At 46.5% G+C, this 19,215-nt stretch overlaps 1 protein-coding gene across 2 annotated transcripts in view; it reads right to left on the bottom strand.

Moving 5' to 3' along the window:
* ADTRP (androgen dependent TFPI regulating protein) overlaps nt 1-19,215 on the bottom strand; it is a 67,307-nt gene that overhangs the window by 20,408 nt on the left and 27,684 nt on the right. For both annotated transcript variants that reach the window (XM_061398864.1, XM_061398863.1), the window contains exon 4: nt 4,573-4,688. In XM_061398864.1, the coding sequence (XP_061254848.1) occupies nt 4,573-4,688 (116 nt within the window). The remainder of the gene's footprint in view (nt 1-4,572; nt 4,689-19,215) is intronic.

The raw sequence follows: 19,215 nt of genomic DNA, 5'->3' as shown, positions 1-19,215 counted from the left end.
TTTTTTTTTTTTTTGCTGCTCCAACCCAGCCAGTCCTTGAGGGCCCAGATCCAACGACACCTTTGATGAAGTCCTTCCCACACGGCCCAGCCAGACGTAACCGCTTCCTCCTTGTGTTCCTGTTGGCTCCTCATACTTGTTATGACAGTTTATCACTTCCCATCTTGTGTTCTTATAATTTGCATGCATGGCTCATCTCCACTTATTAAGAACAAACCCCCTCCCAGCTGGGGCTTGGCCTTATATAGCTTTGCTTTCCCCAGCAGGACCAGTCCTGTGTTAGGGGAAATATTTGTTCAATAAAAGAGTGAATAAAAGCCAGCAGTAGGAACATTTCTGTTTTCCTGCTCTTCAGCACAGCCTCACAGAGAGCTAGGTGATGTGTTCCGGGGTGAGAGAGAAGGGTGGAGTGAGTGAGCTACCATATTTATAGATGACTAATGCTTTCCAAAGGAAATGAAAGATTTACAGTTATTACTACATTGCGAAGCTTTATTTTCCCTCTTCGGGGTCAACCCTCCAATTTTGCAATCTGAAAAATAACAAAAAAGCAAGTGCCACATAGGAGGCCGTCCCCATGGTCTTGGGGACTATTTTTAAGTCATTGTAACATGGTTTCAGCAGAGAAATGCTTCCCCGGGTCAGGGCTGTTTCCATTTTTTTGACTCATGTTGGTTTCCCACGCTCTCTCTGGCTCGGGACCATATTCTTTACCTCATTCCTGCTATGTGGTTTCCCTATTTGAGCATCCAAATGGACACGCCTGACAAATGACCCTAAAATATCTCCATGGATATCCACAGTCTGTGGGACTTGTTGATGGTCATCTGTGGCCGAGAAGGCCCATGTAGCCCCCAGGGTGTTACGTAAGGGTGGAGGCAGCTGGCAGCAATGAGTCTGAGCTCCTCTGGTGAGGGAACAGCCAGAGTGGGGAGCTGTCAAGAAGGAGGGCAGCGTATAAAGCCGGTATACAGGTGCCTTTGGTGCACTCCGGCAAAAATGAGGCCTACGGGCCAGAGTGCTGATTTTGTACTTCCTTAACGAGTTGTTGTTGTTTCATCACTAAAGTGTGTCCTCTCTTTCATGACCTCATGGACTGTAACCCACCAGGCTCCTCTGTCCGTGGGATTTCCCCGGCAAGAATACTGGAGCAGGTTGCTATTTCCTTCTCCAGAGGATCTTCCCGACCCAGGGGTCGAACTCCCATCTCTTGCATTGGCAGGCAGCTTGCTTACCAGTGAGCCACCTGGGAAGCCCCTCATTAATAATAAGAAAACCCAAATCCCAAAACACTTCAACTCCCTGTCAGGGTCCACTTGCCTACATTCCTGCTGGTGATAAGGCTCCGTCCCTTCCCTTCATTTGCTCTATTATTTCGCTGTAACGTACAGTTTGAGCACAGACCTGAGAAGGACTTCATGCAAGCTTTTAGACTCTAGAGATGATGGTAAGATTGTTTGCATTCTCACCCCTCCAGCATTTAGTAGTGTATATTTTACACCGTGTTAGTCCAGGCTTCTCTGTCCGTGGGATTCTCCAGGCAAGAATACTGGAGTGGGTTGCCATTCTCCAGGGGATCTTCCAGACTCAGGGGTCGAACCTGGGTATCCCACATTGCAGGCAAATTCTTTACCATCTGAACTGCCAGGGAAGCCCCAAACAGGGAGTGAACAAAATACTTGGCCATCTGAATACACTGAAAAGAGAACTGGATTTGAAAGTCCTTGATTTAAGTCTCAGCTTTGATTTTCCCTCGCCATGTGACCTTGGCCATGTCATTTAACCCGCTGAGCCTTCCATCACCCACCCTCTCTGATTCTGTTTGCAGACTGATTGGTATCATCATCTGTAAGCCAACATCAACTCTCCAGAGTTACTGCAAATGCCACAAACTGGCTTCCCTGTCTTGTTCCTCTTTAATTTACACACTTTTCAGCCAGAATCATCTTTCTAGTCATCTTTCTTCCACAAGCCACGTTATTTCACCTGTCTGTGAAAACTTTCACAGAGAAAACCCCCTCCGTTCAGAAGTCTGAACCCACTGATGTGAATTCTTGATCTAATTCCTCCCTGTCTTCCAGTTCAGCCATGCCCTCAGCTCCTCTAGCCTTTCGGGTATGCCCTTCCCTCTGCCTGACTCTCTTTTCCACATCGCTGTTGACTTAACGTCAGACACCGCCTCCCTTGAGAAGCCAGTCCTCGACATTCTCCAGCACCCTGTGCTTATCCCTCTGAGAGTCTCATCACCCTGTTTGACCATCGTCTCTTTTCCTTTCTCTGTCTCGGGCAGTTCTTGAAGGCAACCTGGTATCTTGTACATCTCCGTGTCCTCATACCTTTTGCTCAATGCCTGGCATTGAGGAATAAGTGCCTTCTTGTTATACCTCCTTTCTCCAACACCCACGTTCCCTGCATGTCAGAGTACATGCCCGGGCAGCTATGAACCAAACCCTCTTGACCATTGCATTTCATCTTTACAGGCATCACAGTTTTCTCCAAATACCAGTGGCCTCAGGTGCTCTTTGACCTCCTTGGTTTCTGAGGAGAAAGAGTGAGGGTAGATATGAGGATTGATTATCAACCCCCAAGTCCTTAGGCAGAAAAAAATTAATAAACCAAAAATGCTATCTTATATACAAAGTCTAAAAGTTACCCTTGGCAAGAAAGAATAAAATCAGCTGAAAGTCCACCAAAAAAAAAAAAAAAAAAAGCCAGTATGGAAATGCATGTGCGTAATCAACCAGCTACCATCCTGCTTCTTCTCAACACACACAAGAGGAAAAAATGTATCTTTTATGCATATGCTTACCCCACCCCAGGTCCTAGATATTCTGTAGTTAGGGATTTATTTCTTTGGTTAAGCCAGGCTTGGAAAATACACAGCACATGTCCCACCACTCTCCAGTTCAGTTCAGTTCAGTCGCTCAGTCGTGTCCGACTCTTTGCGACCCCCATGAATCGCAGCACACCAGGCCTCCCTGTCCATCACCAAGTCCCGGAGTTCACCCAAACTCATGTCCATCAACTCGGTGACGCCATCCAGCCATCTCATCCTCTGTCATCCTCTTTTCCTCCTGCCCCCAATCCCTCCCAGCATCAGAGTCTTTTCCAATGAGTCAACTCTTTGCATGATGTGGCCAAAGTATTGGCATTTCAGCTTTAGCATCAGTCCTTCCAATGAACACCCAGGACTGATCTCCCTTAGAATGGACTGGTTGGATCTCCTTGCAGTCCAAGGGACTCTCAAGAGTCTTCTCCAACACCACTCTCCAATCACATGCTATTGGCAGATATTGCTAGATGATAGCACAACTCTTTTAGGGTCCCAGAATCCTCCTCGACACCGTGCTCCAGACCTCAGCTACTAGCAGGTCCCCAGTTTATGCTTTATTCTCTCAAACTGTCCTTTGTTAAAAGGCAGAGGCCCAGGCTAGTGAACAGTGTAGGTCAATGGAGAGCTGGGGTGGATTTACTGAGCAAGTGATTTCTTAGGGAAAGGAGAAACCTGAAGGGACTTTGCCCTCAGGGAAAGAAGGCTGCAGAAGTGCAGGAGGAGCATATCTTGCAAAAGGGAAGGGAAGGCTATCGAGGAACCAGCACCTGAGTTCTGGGCATAAAGGTTACGGCTCTAAGACAAAGGCTGGGGAAGCAGGAGCTGCTGGAGACCAAGTCCTGTGGACTGTGTTCTCTCCCAGGCTTTTGTCTCTACCAGAACACTGCCCTGGGTGAAACTTTCCCCCAGTGGGGGTTGGGGAGTTAGCCAAATTGGCAGATGTGAAAAGCTCAGGTGAGTCGAGGCTAACGTAGGAACACCATGATTTACATGCAATCTGCAGGTATTTTCCTTGGTAAGCCCCTCCCAGTAGAGCCAGAGCTTGGCCGTGGATGAGAAGGCTGTGGAATGGAAAGGGGGGTTTCCAGTTACCGGTGCGTGGCCAAGCACTTTCCCTTGATTACAGGCATTGGGCAAAATTTCTGAGAATTAGTGTCGCCAGGTGGCTGAATGATGAAATCTAGGCCAGCTCCTTATATTATCTCCCAGGCCTCCAGCTAGGCTGTTCTGCAAGCCCCTGGGCAGTTGCCCAAATGCCCTCTCGGTGCTCAAGTGCCAGATGTTGATGCAAATAAGCCCATGGTGATCCAGGCAAGACGGATGGACCAAACCTCGGCCCCTCAATCTGTCAAATGACTTTTCAGATGGAATATGTTTAGGTGCCCTAGGTCATTCAAGCATTCAAACATTTTAATTACAGATGGAACCAAAGATCAATGTTTTCCTAGGGAAAGTAACATGCATAGCTTTACAAAGATGAATTCTTCACGAGGGGTTGGGAGAGCTCGTGACCCGCTGTGTGTGCACGCACGCATACCTACGTATTCTTGGGCAAGTGATGTTTCCACGAGCAGCAAAAGCAAGCAATAAGATTCATTTTTTCTTGCAAATTAGAAGATGGTGAAATCCCTGCTGTCCCAAGATGAAGGCACGCTTATAGAACAGTGTGCTGCTTCTGGAATATTCCTCAGAGTCTGGAATGACCAGTCCAAGTTGATTTTTCTCTCTGCCAGTCTTACCTGCTGACATAGGCGAGGCAAGCAGCGGCCAACAGAGTGAGTCCTTTCTTCCTCAGTGGGTAGCAGTGTGGTCTGAGGATGACCTCAACTAGTGAGAAGGGCAAGATGAACGTGTGCTGCAGGAGGAACGGTGAGAGCTAGTCAAGTCAGGGCGCCCCAGCTGCCCCCAGTGCCCCCAATTCTCTCTTCCCCTCCAGTCTCCCCTCCTACACAGACACCAGATGAAACTTTCCAGAACTTGGCTTGGCTCTGCTCCTCAGAGGCCAAGGGCTTACAGCGGGTCTCTACTGCCCACCACATTGATCCGGACTCCTCTGTCTGGCTACCAAGGCTCTTTGTAACACGCGACCACCCTTCTGGTCTTGCGTATTGCCTGCTGCTCCACTATCTTAACACACACACACACACACACGCATATGCAACACTCCGTCACCGAACCAGGCTGCTTCCTTCCCTCTTTGCACTCAGCATGCTGCTCCCCCTTCACACTCCTGTTCATGCCTCGACAGTCTGTGTGAACCCCACCCCCACCCCCGGGTTCATCTCGTCCACGCTGTTCACAGCCAGCGCAGTCTTCCACGCCGCTGTCTCTGAATTTCCCTCTTGCTGGTTTCGCTCCCCCAGTGCCGTGGAGTCTAGCACTCTCGGCGCGTGTTCGTCGGCTCTGTGGGGGAGAGGCCGAGAAGCCATCAGCCCATCTCTGCCCGCTGTGGGGTGCCTAGTTCCGTGGGATGGTCCTGCTGACGGTGATGGGTGCTGGGCAGGGGGTGGGGAGAGGCTCCTCTGAAAACTCTCCCGGCGCTTTCCCTGCTTCACCTCCTCCTTTATAACCATCTGTTTTCTCACATCTTTCAAACTCTTGAACACTAGGTTTTAGTAAACAACATAATCGAGGATGAGTGGTGTTTTCTGGCACAGACTGGCGTGTCCCACTCCGCTCTGGTTTCTGGGAACTCATCTGGGAGAGGTGACTGGAGTCTATTGGCAATGTCCTTTCATCTATTAAACGCGTTGATTCAGTTCCGCTGTGGTACTCTGTGCTTATTGGCAAATATCTCGCAGTGTTAGTACTTTACACTTTTTATGTTTAAAGCGAGCATCCCTCTTCCATCCCTTCTCCCCAGTTCCCTCAGCTCTTGGAAGCCACCGAGCCCCACTGCTGAGCCCCGGGACAGCCGTGTCAGCACCTCAGTCACAGCAGTGGCCGGGGCTTAGGAATGTCACAGAGCCGCGTCACATGCTCCCGTGCCCGGCTGTGCTATCGTCCCTGTGATTGCCATCCTCCCTGTCAGTGGTGACCCAGCGTGGAGTGGGGTGAGTTCAAGGTTCTGGGATGTCCACAGCGCCAGATGTCCGACGGCAACCTTGCCTGCGGCCGGCGACCGGCTGGAGTGTGGTTGCGTCTCCACGGGTCCCTCCCCAACCCATAGCTGCTGCCCATGCTCCCAGCGATGGCCACCTCAGAGCCCTAGCAATGCTCTGTGACCGACACTGATGCTCCTTTCATCCTCCAGCAGGCCAGAGATGGGGCTGTCTGCCCAGGGGAGCTGCCTGCCTCTCTGCTCCACCTTCACTCCGTCAGGAAGGTCCGACTTCTATTAGGAACCATTAACAGTCCCATTATACTGGCCACTGATCTGACAGAGTTTATTATCCCTGCCCACAGTCAGCAGCTTCTGTTCTCTACGTTAATGATCGCTTGGAACAGAATTCCTGTGCTACAGTGTGGCGAGTTTGCATCGGGAGCAAATGAGTTCACAGTGATTAATGCTTTTACGACAAATAACTCAGGAATGCATGACTGGTCGCCTCTTCTAGGAGCCTGCCCTTTGCAAGCGACATTCAATTGGATTTCCAAATGAGTTCTCCCTGATGGCTTCTGGGAAGTTTACTTCAGGGATGTCATGAGTGATGGGCCATATACTGTGGCTTAATACCAGCTAAAAGGTCTTTAAAAGAATCACATTGTTTGATCAGGGCTGAGGGGTAGGAGTGTGGAAAAGAGGAAGATTGTATTCTGTGAGCTTTCTAAATATTGAGCCAGTGCGAAGAGCCAGGTGTGACGCCATAAACCTCCTGGTGTTCCGCAGGTACTGGCATTTCACCTCACGTTGACATAAATTACATAACCTTTGTCAGGCAGCACATATTTTTGAAAAAAACAGGAGAAAAATTTAGTAAGAGAAAAATCAAATATGCTTTCTGCTTCCAAAAAATCTAATAATTGGGCTGGGATTGACACAAATTAGAATGCTGCCAAAAATTACTGAAAACAGTGACTCATTCTGTATTTCAATTAACAGTTTCTCAGTTTCCCTTATAAACAGTGAAGCTGACAAAAATTAATTATCTCTGAGGGGGTAAAATATTTCCTTCCAAAGTAAACAAAACATCATGGGCTGCAACAATAGTATGCGTAAACAGAGGGGATGGGAGGAAGCTATCTTTCCTCGTCAACTGAGCCATCATTTCGGTCGATTTTTATTTAAATACCTCATTCCAAGAGCATTGGTTAAAAGGCAAGTGTTGTTCTTTCTTTTCATCTTTTCCTACTAAGTTACACCTTTCCTTCTATCCTTTGTGTGATACCTACTTCCATCTGAACATCTTGGAGACAGAAACATAAGCATGAAAGACTGATTTAAGTATCATATAATAATTGCACTTCAGAGTCTGTGGTTGCAAAGTAGCCTTGCAGATAAGTACTAAAATTTACCAGCCTATGGAGAATTCCTGTAAGGTTATACGAATGGCAACACGGAAAGTAACGAGCACTTAGTTTTACTAACTTCATAGTAGACAAGTAGCTGCTCTAAATAGCTTCCCTGCGTCTGAGGCTCAAATTAAAACAGGATGCATTTGCCTGACTATTGAGAAAGACCCAAGTCTTGGTCACTCAGATTACCCACAGAGGTGACAAATCTCCCTCCTTTGGAAGGCTAGGATAGCCACACACTTATCTCCAAGATTTTTGGGGATCCAAGAGCACTTGATTGTTTTCAGCGAAAGAAACTCAGAGAGCCGAGACATTTTAAAAATCAGACAATAACATTTTAAAGTCAGTTCTCTGCCTCTTTCCTCTATTTCATTTCCTTATGACACCAGCCCTTAGGTTGAGTTGACCAACTTAGGTTGAGTTGACCGACTCAGTCAACCAGACTGAGCTGACCAGTCTGAGAAGCCTCCACCTTCTCAGACTGGTCATCGAGAGGCTTTTTCCTCCATGTGCTGTTCCTTGTCCTGAGCTGATGTAACATTGCCCAGTTCACATTTGCTTCAGTCTTCTCCCTCCTTCCTCTCTGTTCGGCAGCACTTGGATCTGAGAATTAGTTCCTTCTATTGGCTCTCCCCAAACTGAGGTTCTTTCTCTCGAGACTCTAAGATCACGTCTTTGGTTTGTTTATCATACTAATGAATAGACATTTAAAATGAAGTTTTAGTGCACCAGTAAGATTTTACTTCTGGGTACATACACAAGAATATTTTTGCTTACTGTACATTAAATATATTATTTTTAAAATGTGTTTCAAAATGGAAGCCTTCACAAAATCTCCTCAAGGCAACCACATGGTCAAAACATCAATTAAAACGTAAACATAAATAAAACAATAGACATGAAGATGGAGGCAAAACAAATCTTAATAGAACACCATTGTACCCAGGCTTGTTATTACAGTGGCAGATCATGTTCCTTAAGCTTGAAAACTACGCACGGTGAAACACACACAGTAAATGCTTGTTTTGTAAATCTTAGTAAGGCAATCTCTGGTTTTGATAATATCCATTTGCCAGCTAAAAAACTTGACCTCACTCCTCACCAGCTTCTCTCACTGTAGTTTCTGCCTCTAAATCCCACAGTTTGGGACAGGGGTGATGGTCTTTCTGGGAATATTTTGTATCCAAAAGCAGAAACCATCTGTATTCTCTGTGGCCCTTATGTTACTAAAGGTGCAGTTTTGCTGCATAGATGGCAATCTAGGTATGTAGACATAGGTTATATTACTTATTTATCTTAGGGACTTTTTTTCACTCTTCCACCAGGAGTCTTTGCCATGTCAAATACGAGAGTTTATGGAAGATAACTGGGTTTGTAAAAATTCCCTTTTCTACTTACTAGGAACTCAAGGGCACAGATTACTGCTACTGCTACTGCTAAGTCACTTCAGTCGTGTCCGATTCTGCGGGACCCGTAGATGGCAGCCCGCCAGGCTCTGCCGTCCCTGGGATTCTCCAGGCAAGAACACTGGAGTGGGTTGCCATTTCCTTCTCCAGTACATGAAAGTGAAAAGTAAAAGTGAAGTTGCTCAGTCATGTCTGACTCTTCGCGACCCCATGGACTGAAGCCTACCAGGCTCCTCCATCCATGGGATTTTCCAGGCAAGAGTACTGGGGTGGGGTGCCATTGCCTTCTCCAAGGGCACAGATTAGGCACTATTAATGGTATGGACCTAACAGAAGCAGAAGATATTAAGAAGAGGAGGCAAGAATACACAGAAGAACTGTACAAAAAAGAGCTTCACGACCCAGATAATCATGATGGTGTGATCACTCACCTAGAGCCAGACATCCCAGAATGTGAAGTCAAGTGGGCCTTAGAAAGCATCACTACGAACAAAGCTAGTGGAGGTGATGGAATTCCAGTTGAGCTATTTCAAATCCTGAAAGGTGATGCTGTGAAAGTGCTGCACTCAATATGCCAGCAAATTTGGAAAACTCAGCACTGGCCACAGGACTGGAAAAGGGCAGTTTTGATTCCAATCCCAAAGAAAGGCAATGCCAAAGAAAGCTCAAACTACCGCACAATTGCACTCATCTCACATGCTAGTAAAGTAATGCTCAAAATTCTCCAAGCCAGGCTTCAGCAATATGTGAACCGTGAACTTCCAGATGTTCAAGCTGGTTTTAGAAAAGGCAGAGGAAGCAGAGATCAAATTTCCAACATCCACAGGATCATGGAAAAAGCAAGACAGTTCCAGAAAAACATCTACTTCTGCTTTATCGACTATGCCAAAGCCTTTGACTGTGTGAATCAGCACAAACTTGAAAATTCTAAAGAGATGGGAATACCAGACCACCTGACCTGCCTCTTGAGAAATCTGTATGCAGGTCAGGAAGCAACAGTTAGAACTGGACATGGAACAACAGACTGGTTCCAAATAGGAAAAGGAGTACGTCAAGGCTGTATATTGTCACCCTGCTTATTTAACTTATATGCAGAGTACATCATGAGAAACGCTGGGCTGGAAGAAACACAAGCTGGAATCAAGATTGCCGGGAGAAATATCAATAACCTCAGATATGCAGATGACACCACCCTTATGGCAGAAAGTGAAGAGGGACTAAAAAGCCTCTTGATGAAAGTGAAAGTGGAGGGTGAAAAAGTTGGCTTAAAGTGAAGAGGGACTAAAAAGCCTCTTGATGAAAGTGAAAGTGGAGGGTGAAAAAGTTGGCTTAAAGCTCAACATTCAGAAAATGAAGATCATGGCATCTGGTCCCATCACTTCATGGGAAATAGATGGGGGAACAGTGGAAACAGTGTCAGACTTTATTTTTGGGTACTCCAAAATGACTGCAGATGGTGACTGCAGCCATGAAATTAAAAGACGCTTACTCCTTGGAAGGAAAGTTATGACCAAGCTAGATAGCATATTCAAAAGCAGAGACATTACTTTGCCAACACAGGTCAGTCTAGTCAAGGCTATGGTTTTTCCTGTGGTCATGCATGGATGTGAGAGTTGGACTGTGAAGAAAGCTGAGCACCGAAGAATTGCTGCTTTTGAACTGTAGTGTTGGAGAAGACTCTTGAGAGTCCTTTGGACTGCAAGGAGATCCAACCAGTCCATTCTAAAGGAGATAAGCCCTGGGGTTTCTTTGGAAGGAATGATGCTAAAGCTGAAACTCCAGTACTTTGGCCACCTCATACGAAGAGTTGACTCATTGGAAAAGACCCCAATGCTGAGAAAGATTGAGGGCAGGAGGAGAAGGGGATGACAGAGGATGAGATGGACTCGATGGACGTGAGTCTGAGTGAACTCCGGGAGTTGGTGATGGACAGGGAGGCCTGGCGTGCTGTGATTCATGGGGTCACAAAGAGCTGGACACGACTGAGCGACTGAACTGTAATCAAAGAGTCAGTGCTTGGGTATGAGGGACTGGGAAGATAAGCCACCCATGGAAAGAGCTAAATACTTCTCTTTGATCTTCAGAGTCTACCTAGGTGGGCTGACACAGCCCAGTTGGGTAAAAATTCAGAGAACAGAAGTTAAAAAACAATAGTTTTATTTATTGCAGAAGAGTAGTAATGTTTGCAGTTTACTCTGGGGACAACAGAGAATGAGATGGTTGGATGGCATCACTGACACAATGGACATGGGTTTGGGTGGACTCTGGGAGTTGCTGATGGACAGGGAGGCCTGGTGTGTTGCTGTTCATGGGGTTGCAAAGAGCTGGACATGACTGACTGACTGAACTGAACTGAACTGCACCAAAAATAAGATGAGTTGGTGGATAGATAGATACATAGGTTTATGACAAAGCAAATACAGTAAACTATTAATAGTAGGACCTATCAGGCAGGTTACAGGTGTTCTCTATAAAATTCTTTCAGCTGTGCTTTATGTTTAAAAATATTCCTAATAAAATGTTGGGAGCAATGTGAATAGTCTTACGGACCTGGAAAGTGAAATGAATGCTCCATTGGGCTGAGGAAGAAAAGCATGCCATTATTTATGAACTTGTATGTGACTTGAGCAGGTGGTTAAAAGATAACTTTCTGAATCTTCTGAACTTTCTAAGTGATTTTTTACTTACTATGCTATTGTCCTTCGGGTTAATAAGTAGTTTAGCCAACATTTCAAAGCAGCGTTCTTCTATAAATAGGAAGCTAGTTGGCTCTGATGGTGTCCAGCCTGGTGAAGGAGTGCCCATTTAGATTCTATCCAGTTAAGGATGAGACAAAAGAAAGATCTGGGCTCTTAGGACGCTGCAGTCAGGAATATACCTGCCTCTTCCTGTTCTCCTCCTCTCTGTCCCTGCCTCTCCAAAGCACCCAAACCCCTTCTTCTAAGCTGACTCTTTCCAGCAATAATAACACCCCAGACACCAGCTGTAATCAGTGACTCATTTCTTTTCCTTCTCAATCCAAACTCGATTCACTTCCCCCCTCAGATGTTTCCCATGGCCTCCTATTCCTTTTATCTTCCCCAGTTTCACCTCGCTCACTTTCTCCTATTTTGGTACATACTCAACATTGCAATTAGACCAAACCTCTTAAGGCAAGTTTCGTGTTACTTCTGTGGCTCCCTGTTGCCTCAGCCCACTGTCCACTCCTCTGACCTCGTCTGTCTCTCGAATTTCCCACAGTATCTCCACAGGCTTCCACTCAACCCCAGCTCCTCATTATTGTGTTCCATTCTGTTTCCTTCTCTAGAACTCCTCCCTCTTCTCATCTACCTAACTCTTTTCTCAATTCTTCCCTCTCAGTCAGACCCACACACCTTTGAGATGCCTCCCAACCAAAAGCACACACATTAACATGAGAAGATGTGAAAGGTCATGAGGACCCAGAAGACTGAAACAGGAATGCGCCTGCCAGAGGTTTGCTGGACTGCTGTGGTCGAGATTCAAACTTAGCAGTTCCATTCAAGAGCCAGAATGAAAAGAAAGAGAACATGTACAGTTCCTTTTCTAGGGGAAATTAAGCTTTTTCACTAGTAATTAGGCCTCAAAGAACTTTTTTCTGTTGCATTTTATTGTGAAGAGGAACTAAAGAGCCTTCTGATGAAGGTGAAAGAGGAGAGTGAAAAAGCTGGCTTAAAGCTCAACATTCAGAAAACTAAGATCATGGCATCTTCATGTCATCACTTCATGGCAAATAGGTGGGGAAACAACGGAAACAGTGACAGAAGTTAATTTTTGGGGGCTCCAAAATCACTGCAGATGGTGACTGCAGACATGCAATTATAAGATGCTTACTCCTTGGAAGAAAAACTCTGAGAAACCTAGACAACATATTGAAAAGCAGAGACATTACTTTGCCAATAAAGGTCTGTCTAGTCAAAGCTATGGTTTTCCAGGAGTCATGTATGGATGTGAGAATTGGACCATAAAGAAAGCTGAGCGCCAAAGAATTGATGTCTTTGAACTGTGGTGTTAAAGATTCTTGAGAGTCCCTTGGACAGCAAGGAAATCAAATCAGTCAATCCTAAAGGAAATCAGTCCTGAATATAGATTAGAAGGACTGATGTTGAAGCTGATGCGAAGAACTGACTCATTTGAAAAGACCCTGATGCTGGGAAAGATTGAAGGCAGGAGGAGAAGGGGACGACCAAGCATGAGATGGTTGGATGGCATCAATGACTTGAAGGACATGAATTTGGGCAAGCTCTGGGAGTTGGTGATGGACAGGGAAGCCTGGTGTGCTGCAGTCCATGGGGTCGCAAAGAGTTGGACATGACTGAGTGACTGAAATGACTGACTGAAGTAATAGTGCACCGGCCTCCCCAGTGTCCCCATAGCAAAACATTTCAGAGACCTCAGCACCCTAAAATGATACAATCTGATACAATCTGGAGGCAAAATAATAAAACATACTTTGAAGGGGATTCTGCCAGTAAGGGGATAACACTGTACGATTACCTAGGCTTCTGAGCGATAGAGGGACTCCAGAAAAAACATCTCTGCCACGAGTGCTTTTGTGGGCTTTCACCCTGTGAGTCAGACAACAGCCAGTGTTTCCTTCTCTGCTTAGACCCTAGAGTGTAGGTTTTATACACTGTTGATGACTCAGAGATCTAAAGGCTTGCAGGAATTCAGAGTCAGTGGTGGTGCTGACATTCTTTTATTGCAAGTAAGCAGCCTCACCACAGAAACCATCCTGCCTCTCAGAGCTGAGCGGCCAGCCCTTTCTGCCACCTCTGGGGCCCAAGTCACAGGCGTGTTCCAACCCTGACGCATCCTGCTTCTGCCTGAGATGCGGACTCTCGCTGCCCCTCCTGCAGCTCTTTCGGTTTACATCAGGCTCTTCTGTGCTTAATTATATTCAGTTTTCATTTTTACACTGTTGATTTCATGTATTTTTCTTCTATTCTCAATTAGATTATAAACAATTTAAGGTCAAAGCTCTCACCTCCTATTTTTTTTCAGGACTCCCTTTCACCTTCTGATCAAATCATACTTTTTGACTGATTTTCTTCATTGGAACCTGTGTGTCACAAAGAATTAAACCCCTAATATGGCCTGCAATGGAGAAGGCAATGGCAACCCACTCCAGTACTCTTGCCTGGAAAATCCCATGGATGGAGGAGCCCAGTAGGCTTCAGTCCATGGGGTCGCTGAGTTGGACATGACTGAGTGACTTCACTTTCACTTTTCACTTTCATGCATTGGAGAAGGAAATGGCAACCCACTCCAGTGTTCTTGCCTGGAGAATCCCAGGGACGGCGGACCCTGGTAGGCTGCCGTTTATGGGGTCGCACAGAGTCAGACATGACTGACATGACTTAGCAGCAGCATGGCCTGCAAAGCTCGCCGTGATCCAGTTGCCTGCCCCATCTGACTTCCTTGCCCTGCGAAGCCCCTCTCCTATGACCTTCACCTGGCCCTTACCCCCCGACTACACTGCCCTCCACCCACGGTCCCCGTTCTCACCCCTGGTACATTACACACACTTGTGTCTCTCCTTCCTCAGCCCCCTCCACCTTCTCCCCTTGTAGGGCTCAGTGTAGGTATCACAGCCTCCAGGGCAGAACGGAACCTCTAGCAGGCAGCCTTTCTTGGCAGGGCTGGATCACCCCTCTGCTCACCTGCATCACAGCATCACACTATCTCATTCGTCCAATTCTAGCCAGACCTTCCAGAGATGGAAACAACTCAAGGCGCAGGGCTGTCTCCAGGTGACCTCCAGTGTCTAACATGGGGCTTAACCTCTCTGGCCACTGAATACCTATGGCATTAATGCTTGAATCAGTGAAACAGCAGAGTGGGACAGAAGAGAAAGAAGGGTTCTTCTGCATAGCCTGGGAAGACAGTCAGTGTTGCAGAGCAAGAGGACAACAGCCACAGGCTAGACTCAGCTGGCCTTGGCAGCAGCAGATTAGGCTATGCCCGTGGTTAGCAGGGCCACAGAGTCAACCCCACTTCAGGCTGGCCACCTTTACCCTTTGTCATGGCTATGGTGCGTGCACGTGTGCTAAGTTGCTGTAGTCACATCCGATTTTTTTCGAACCTATGGACTGTATTCCGCCAGGCTCCTCTGTCCATGGGATTCTCCAGGCAAGAAAGAACACTGGGGTGGGTTGCCATGCCTTCATCCAAGGGATCTGCCCCACCCAGGGATTGAACATGCGTCTCCTGTACTCACTGCATTCCAGGCAGATTCTTTACCACTGAGCCACCAGGGAAGCTATAGATGGCACTCCAAATCCTGAAAACCAGTATGTTGTGGGTCACAGGAGCACCTGTAAGAAAATGTGACTCCTGCGAACAACCTCTGGGTGCCCACATGATGGCAACTAAACTACAGACTCAGTAAAGATGGGTCACCCTCCCTGCAGCCCTGCAGGAAGTCAGGAGGTGCTGAGCCAGCAGACTCTTTTTTTCTGGGGCCCGCTGGCTGGGGCCCTCCGTTCTGAGACTGGGCCAGATGGAAACTCGCCAGGCTTTGTCTGCTGTCCTCCTTGTAACCCCTCCTCTCTGTCCATCTGTAATCCATGCTTCCTCCATGCCGCTGTGCCTGGCTCCACAGAGCACACATGGAGACTTGTTTTTAAGACATAGACAGATGGGCAGCTCTCTAGAAAGCTGCTCCAAGTTGGAGGAAGGAGACTGTTCTTTTCAAGAAAGAGAGAGTTTGGGAAGCGCAAGAATCCGCCCTTGCTTTAGAGCCCCCGTCTCTCAGGACGCTGTCCTTTCTCTCGACGACTCTCTCCTCCCCGGGTCAGCACGGGCACTGGGGGCAAAGTTCCAAACTTTCCAGGTGATGGATCCTGCGGTGGATCATTTCCACACTGTCTCTAAAGGGACTCACGCGCTGTTTGGCAAGAATGGCGGTTGCTCACTGAGGATTTTCCCAGATGTATGTAAGTGGTTGATTGAGGGTTAGCCTGTAAGTTAGTCTGTATGAGGGGGGTACATGAGTTCACTGTGTCTCCCCCGTAAAGGAAAGAGATGGATCGGAATGGGGTCTGGAAGCAAAAGAAAAGTTTGCTTGGGAAGTGCCCTCATCTGATATCCATCAACCACCTCATGAGCAGCAGAGATGTTTCAGCATTCCAGGCCATTAAAAGGTCCAGAAGATATGGTCTTGGAACTCACAAAGATACTGATGAATTTCAACTTACACTGACTCTAACACTACAGGTTGCACACAGACCTGGGCAGGTTCTCTGTCGTGGAGGCTTTGACAGCATTAAGTAGCAGCAGGCGGCACTGGGTTGAGCCCTTGTAGTCCACAACCAAAGAGAACAAGTTGTCGTTCACTGCAAAGACACACTAGGTAAGAATTCTTCACACCTAAGAGACTCAAGGGTTTCTCCCAAACAGCTTTCGAGGCATCCCAGAAAAGGAGTGTCAAGACAGTCTGTATCTTAACGTCTCATAGACAGTCACTAAGCTGCGTTTTGTTCTCTCAAAATAACAGTCAATCTCCATTCTCTTTTATTAAAAGCAGATAGCTATAACCACAGACTACTTTTTCTGTTATGAACAATTATTTTTCTTGCTGAGCATCAAAAAGCCCAACAGTGAAAACAAAAGGGATCTTTATAGGACAGTAAACGGAAGAAGCCTGGATAGGATAGTAGATACGCAAGTTTGGTGCTCAAAAGAGAAAGCTAGCTGGAGATAGAGCTGTGTGAGCCATCAGAGCGAGGATGATTTTTTAGTGGTAGTTGATGAGATAACCCAGAGAATGCATGAGAGCGAGAATAGTGGTAAGGAATCTAGAAATAAACACTGTGAAAGCCAGGGTTTCTCAGTCTCTGAACCCCTGATGTTGAAGAGATAATACCTGGGCATGGGGGGCTGACTCTACCTTGTAGGAGGTGTGACACGGCCCTTGCCTCAACTCACTAGAAGCCAGGAGCGCCCCCCGCCACCCCCCCAGCCCTGGTTGTGACAATCACAACTGTCTCCACATATTGCCATGTGTTCCCTGGAGAGCAAAAGCAATCCCAGTTGAAAATCCCTGATTTAAGTGATGGACAAAAGAAGTCCATCTTGCAAAAGTAGTTGAAAAGGAGTGTCAGACAGTCTACGGTAAGGTAAAGGCAGAGAGTATTTTGAGGAAAAGATGTGGTCCAATGCCAAGGTGTAGTGCCCCTGGTTTTAGGGCTGAGGACATGTGGTGGGCAGAAAGGAGCTTGCCACCACGTCCCGGTGGCTCCTTCTTCCTCCTAGGCCGACTTCCATGTTTCTGGTCCAGGTTCCTGCATCTTTGGGTTTCAACCTCCTCTTCATAGTATTGTTAGACTTGGACCTTGGAGCCCCTGGGTCTGGGAGAAGGTTAACATAAAGATGCTTCCATGGTTACCATGGCCTTCTGTTCTACAAACCCCCAGCAGTGGGTGGAAATCTAGACATGTTTGTAAGTGTACATTTTGGGAGTCTACGTGTGGGACAAGCTGATGACAAGTCGCTTGTTCAGAGCCCTCTCCACTCCCAGGAATGCAAGCCTGGGGACTGAAATAGTGTCCCATTGCCAAGAAATGTGGCTGACTTCCTTATTGTGGTCTTCTTAGGAAAGACAAAACAAGTTTCTCAAAAGGTCACAAAATTCCCTCTTACCACGGAATAGTAAAATGCGGCTTGTATGAGTTCCTAGATGTGTTTGGAGAGAGATGCTCAAAACACACGAGTTTTAATTCCCAACCAGTTTGTGCTAGCTGAGCTCTCCAGGATGCCCCTCTGAAATGATTTTTGCATTTTCTGGTTTCCAAACTCAGGGGAAAAATAGCACAAAGGTTTTTGTTTTGTTTCTGTTTAGTTTTTATAGCTTTCAGATCTGAATTTTCACTGGTAAACTCTGTTCTCAGTAAGGGAAGTGAAATGCTAAAATCTCCCTTGCCTTTATGAGGCCTTCCTTTTTTTTTTTTTCACTTTCTGTTCTGCCCTCAACATAAGGTTCTTCATTATGATGGCATTCTTAAAACATTAGGTTCCATGCAGCCACCTAAGTTGCTGTTCTTTTTCTATTGGTGGAATTCCACATTACTGGGCTTACTTTTCACATATACTAATGCACCCCATACTTACTAGCTTCTGCCCATTAACAAGAACCCTCGATTGGATCTTATCAAGAATCTGTCTCAGAGCCAGGGCTAGCCCAGCCAGAAAGAGGAAGGGGAAACTGACCTTTCACACACTTTCATAGAGTTAAAAAAACAAATAAATAAATAAATAAAGAGGCTATTTTTGCAACTGATTCTTCTCCTCTTCCCTTTGACTGCTTTTCTTTCATCTGGTTTTCTTTTCACCATGGTCATTTCTTCATCCCTCTTCTGAAGTTCAGCCTTTGCCACCCCTCCTTCTTGATTTAATGGGTTTTTTTGAACTCTTTTTGGCTACATGAATACTCAGTTACCTAAATAACAGCTGAGAATGGTGATAGCAGAGGAAAGTGTAAGCCTGGAAATGGTTTCTCCAGAACCGTTTTTGAGCCACAGTTCAGTCCAAATTAGAACAAATATCAACTGTTTTAATAAAAGATATGTCATTACTATGACTCTGTCAACTCTTTGAGCATAAATCAGTCCTATATCTCAGATAAAACAACTAAAACACCAGAGATACTTCAAGGTACCAATAATCTCTCTATAATTTTCGTCACTCCTAACTTTCTGTACAAAAGAACACCTCAAAGTTTCAAGTATATAATATCAGCCACAGACACTGAAGGCAGGGCTGCTAACGGCTTTTTCTCCGCCTTCAATGCCCTTTGGCCCCACGCACCTCTCTCTGTACCTGAGGAGGAACTCTGGGGTCAGTCAAGGGCACAGAGGAGCTGCCAGGGCAACAGGGGAAAACCTGGTTCATTCTTTGGCACAGCCGTTCGATTTCATGGCATGTGTACCCCAGGCCATGTGCTGTACGAGGTGCTGGGATTAAATGTAGACAAATATGAGCCCTGCCTTGTAGACCTTACAGTTTAACCAGCAAGATTTTCCATAAACAGCTAAACAACCACACAGATTCCAGTCATGATAAGTGTCCTAAGAAACAAACAGGAATCTACGCATCGGAAGGAAAGTGGAGGGAGGCGCTTGCTTTTCCGTAACGCAATCCAGGAAGGTCATTCTGGAGAGGTTGTTTTTAAGCTGGGATGTATATGGTAAGTGCAAGGCATGGAAGAGCGGACAGAGAACATTCCAGGGAAGGGGGACAGCATATGCAGAGGTCCTCGTGTGGGAAAGAGCTCTGACAGATGCACGGACAAAGCAGAGCTGAAGCTGCTGTAACACAGGGTCAGGGGAGACAGGCTCCACCAGAGTCTAGAACATTCAGCCGGGCCCAGGAGAAGTTCGAGCTTTATTCTAAGTATAATGGAAAGCCATTGCAGGCACTAGGAGAGAGACCGGATTTCCTGTTTATTGCTGCTCTACAGAGAAGGTTGAGGACGGAAGCAGGGAGATCAGTTTGGAGGTCTAC

The sequence above is a fragment of the Bos javanicus genome, chromosome 23 (assembly GCF_032452875.1).
Source record: "Bos javanicus breed banteng chromosome 23, ARS-OSU_banteng_1.0, whole genome shotgun sequence".
Lineage (NCBI taxonomy): Eukaryota > Metazoa > Chordata > Mammalia > Artiodactyla > Bovidae > Bos > Bos javanicus.
Note: the sequence above shows the minus strand (reverse complement) of the source record. Positions and strands in the feature narration are given on the sequence as shown.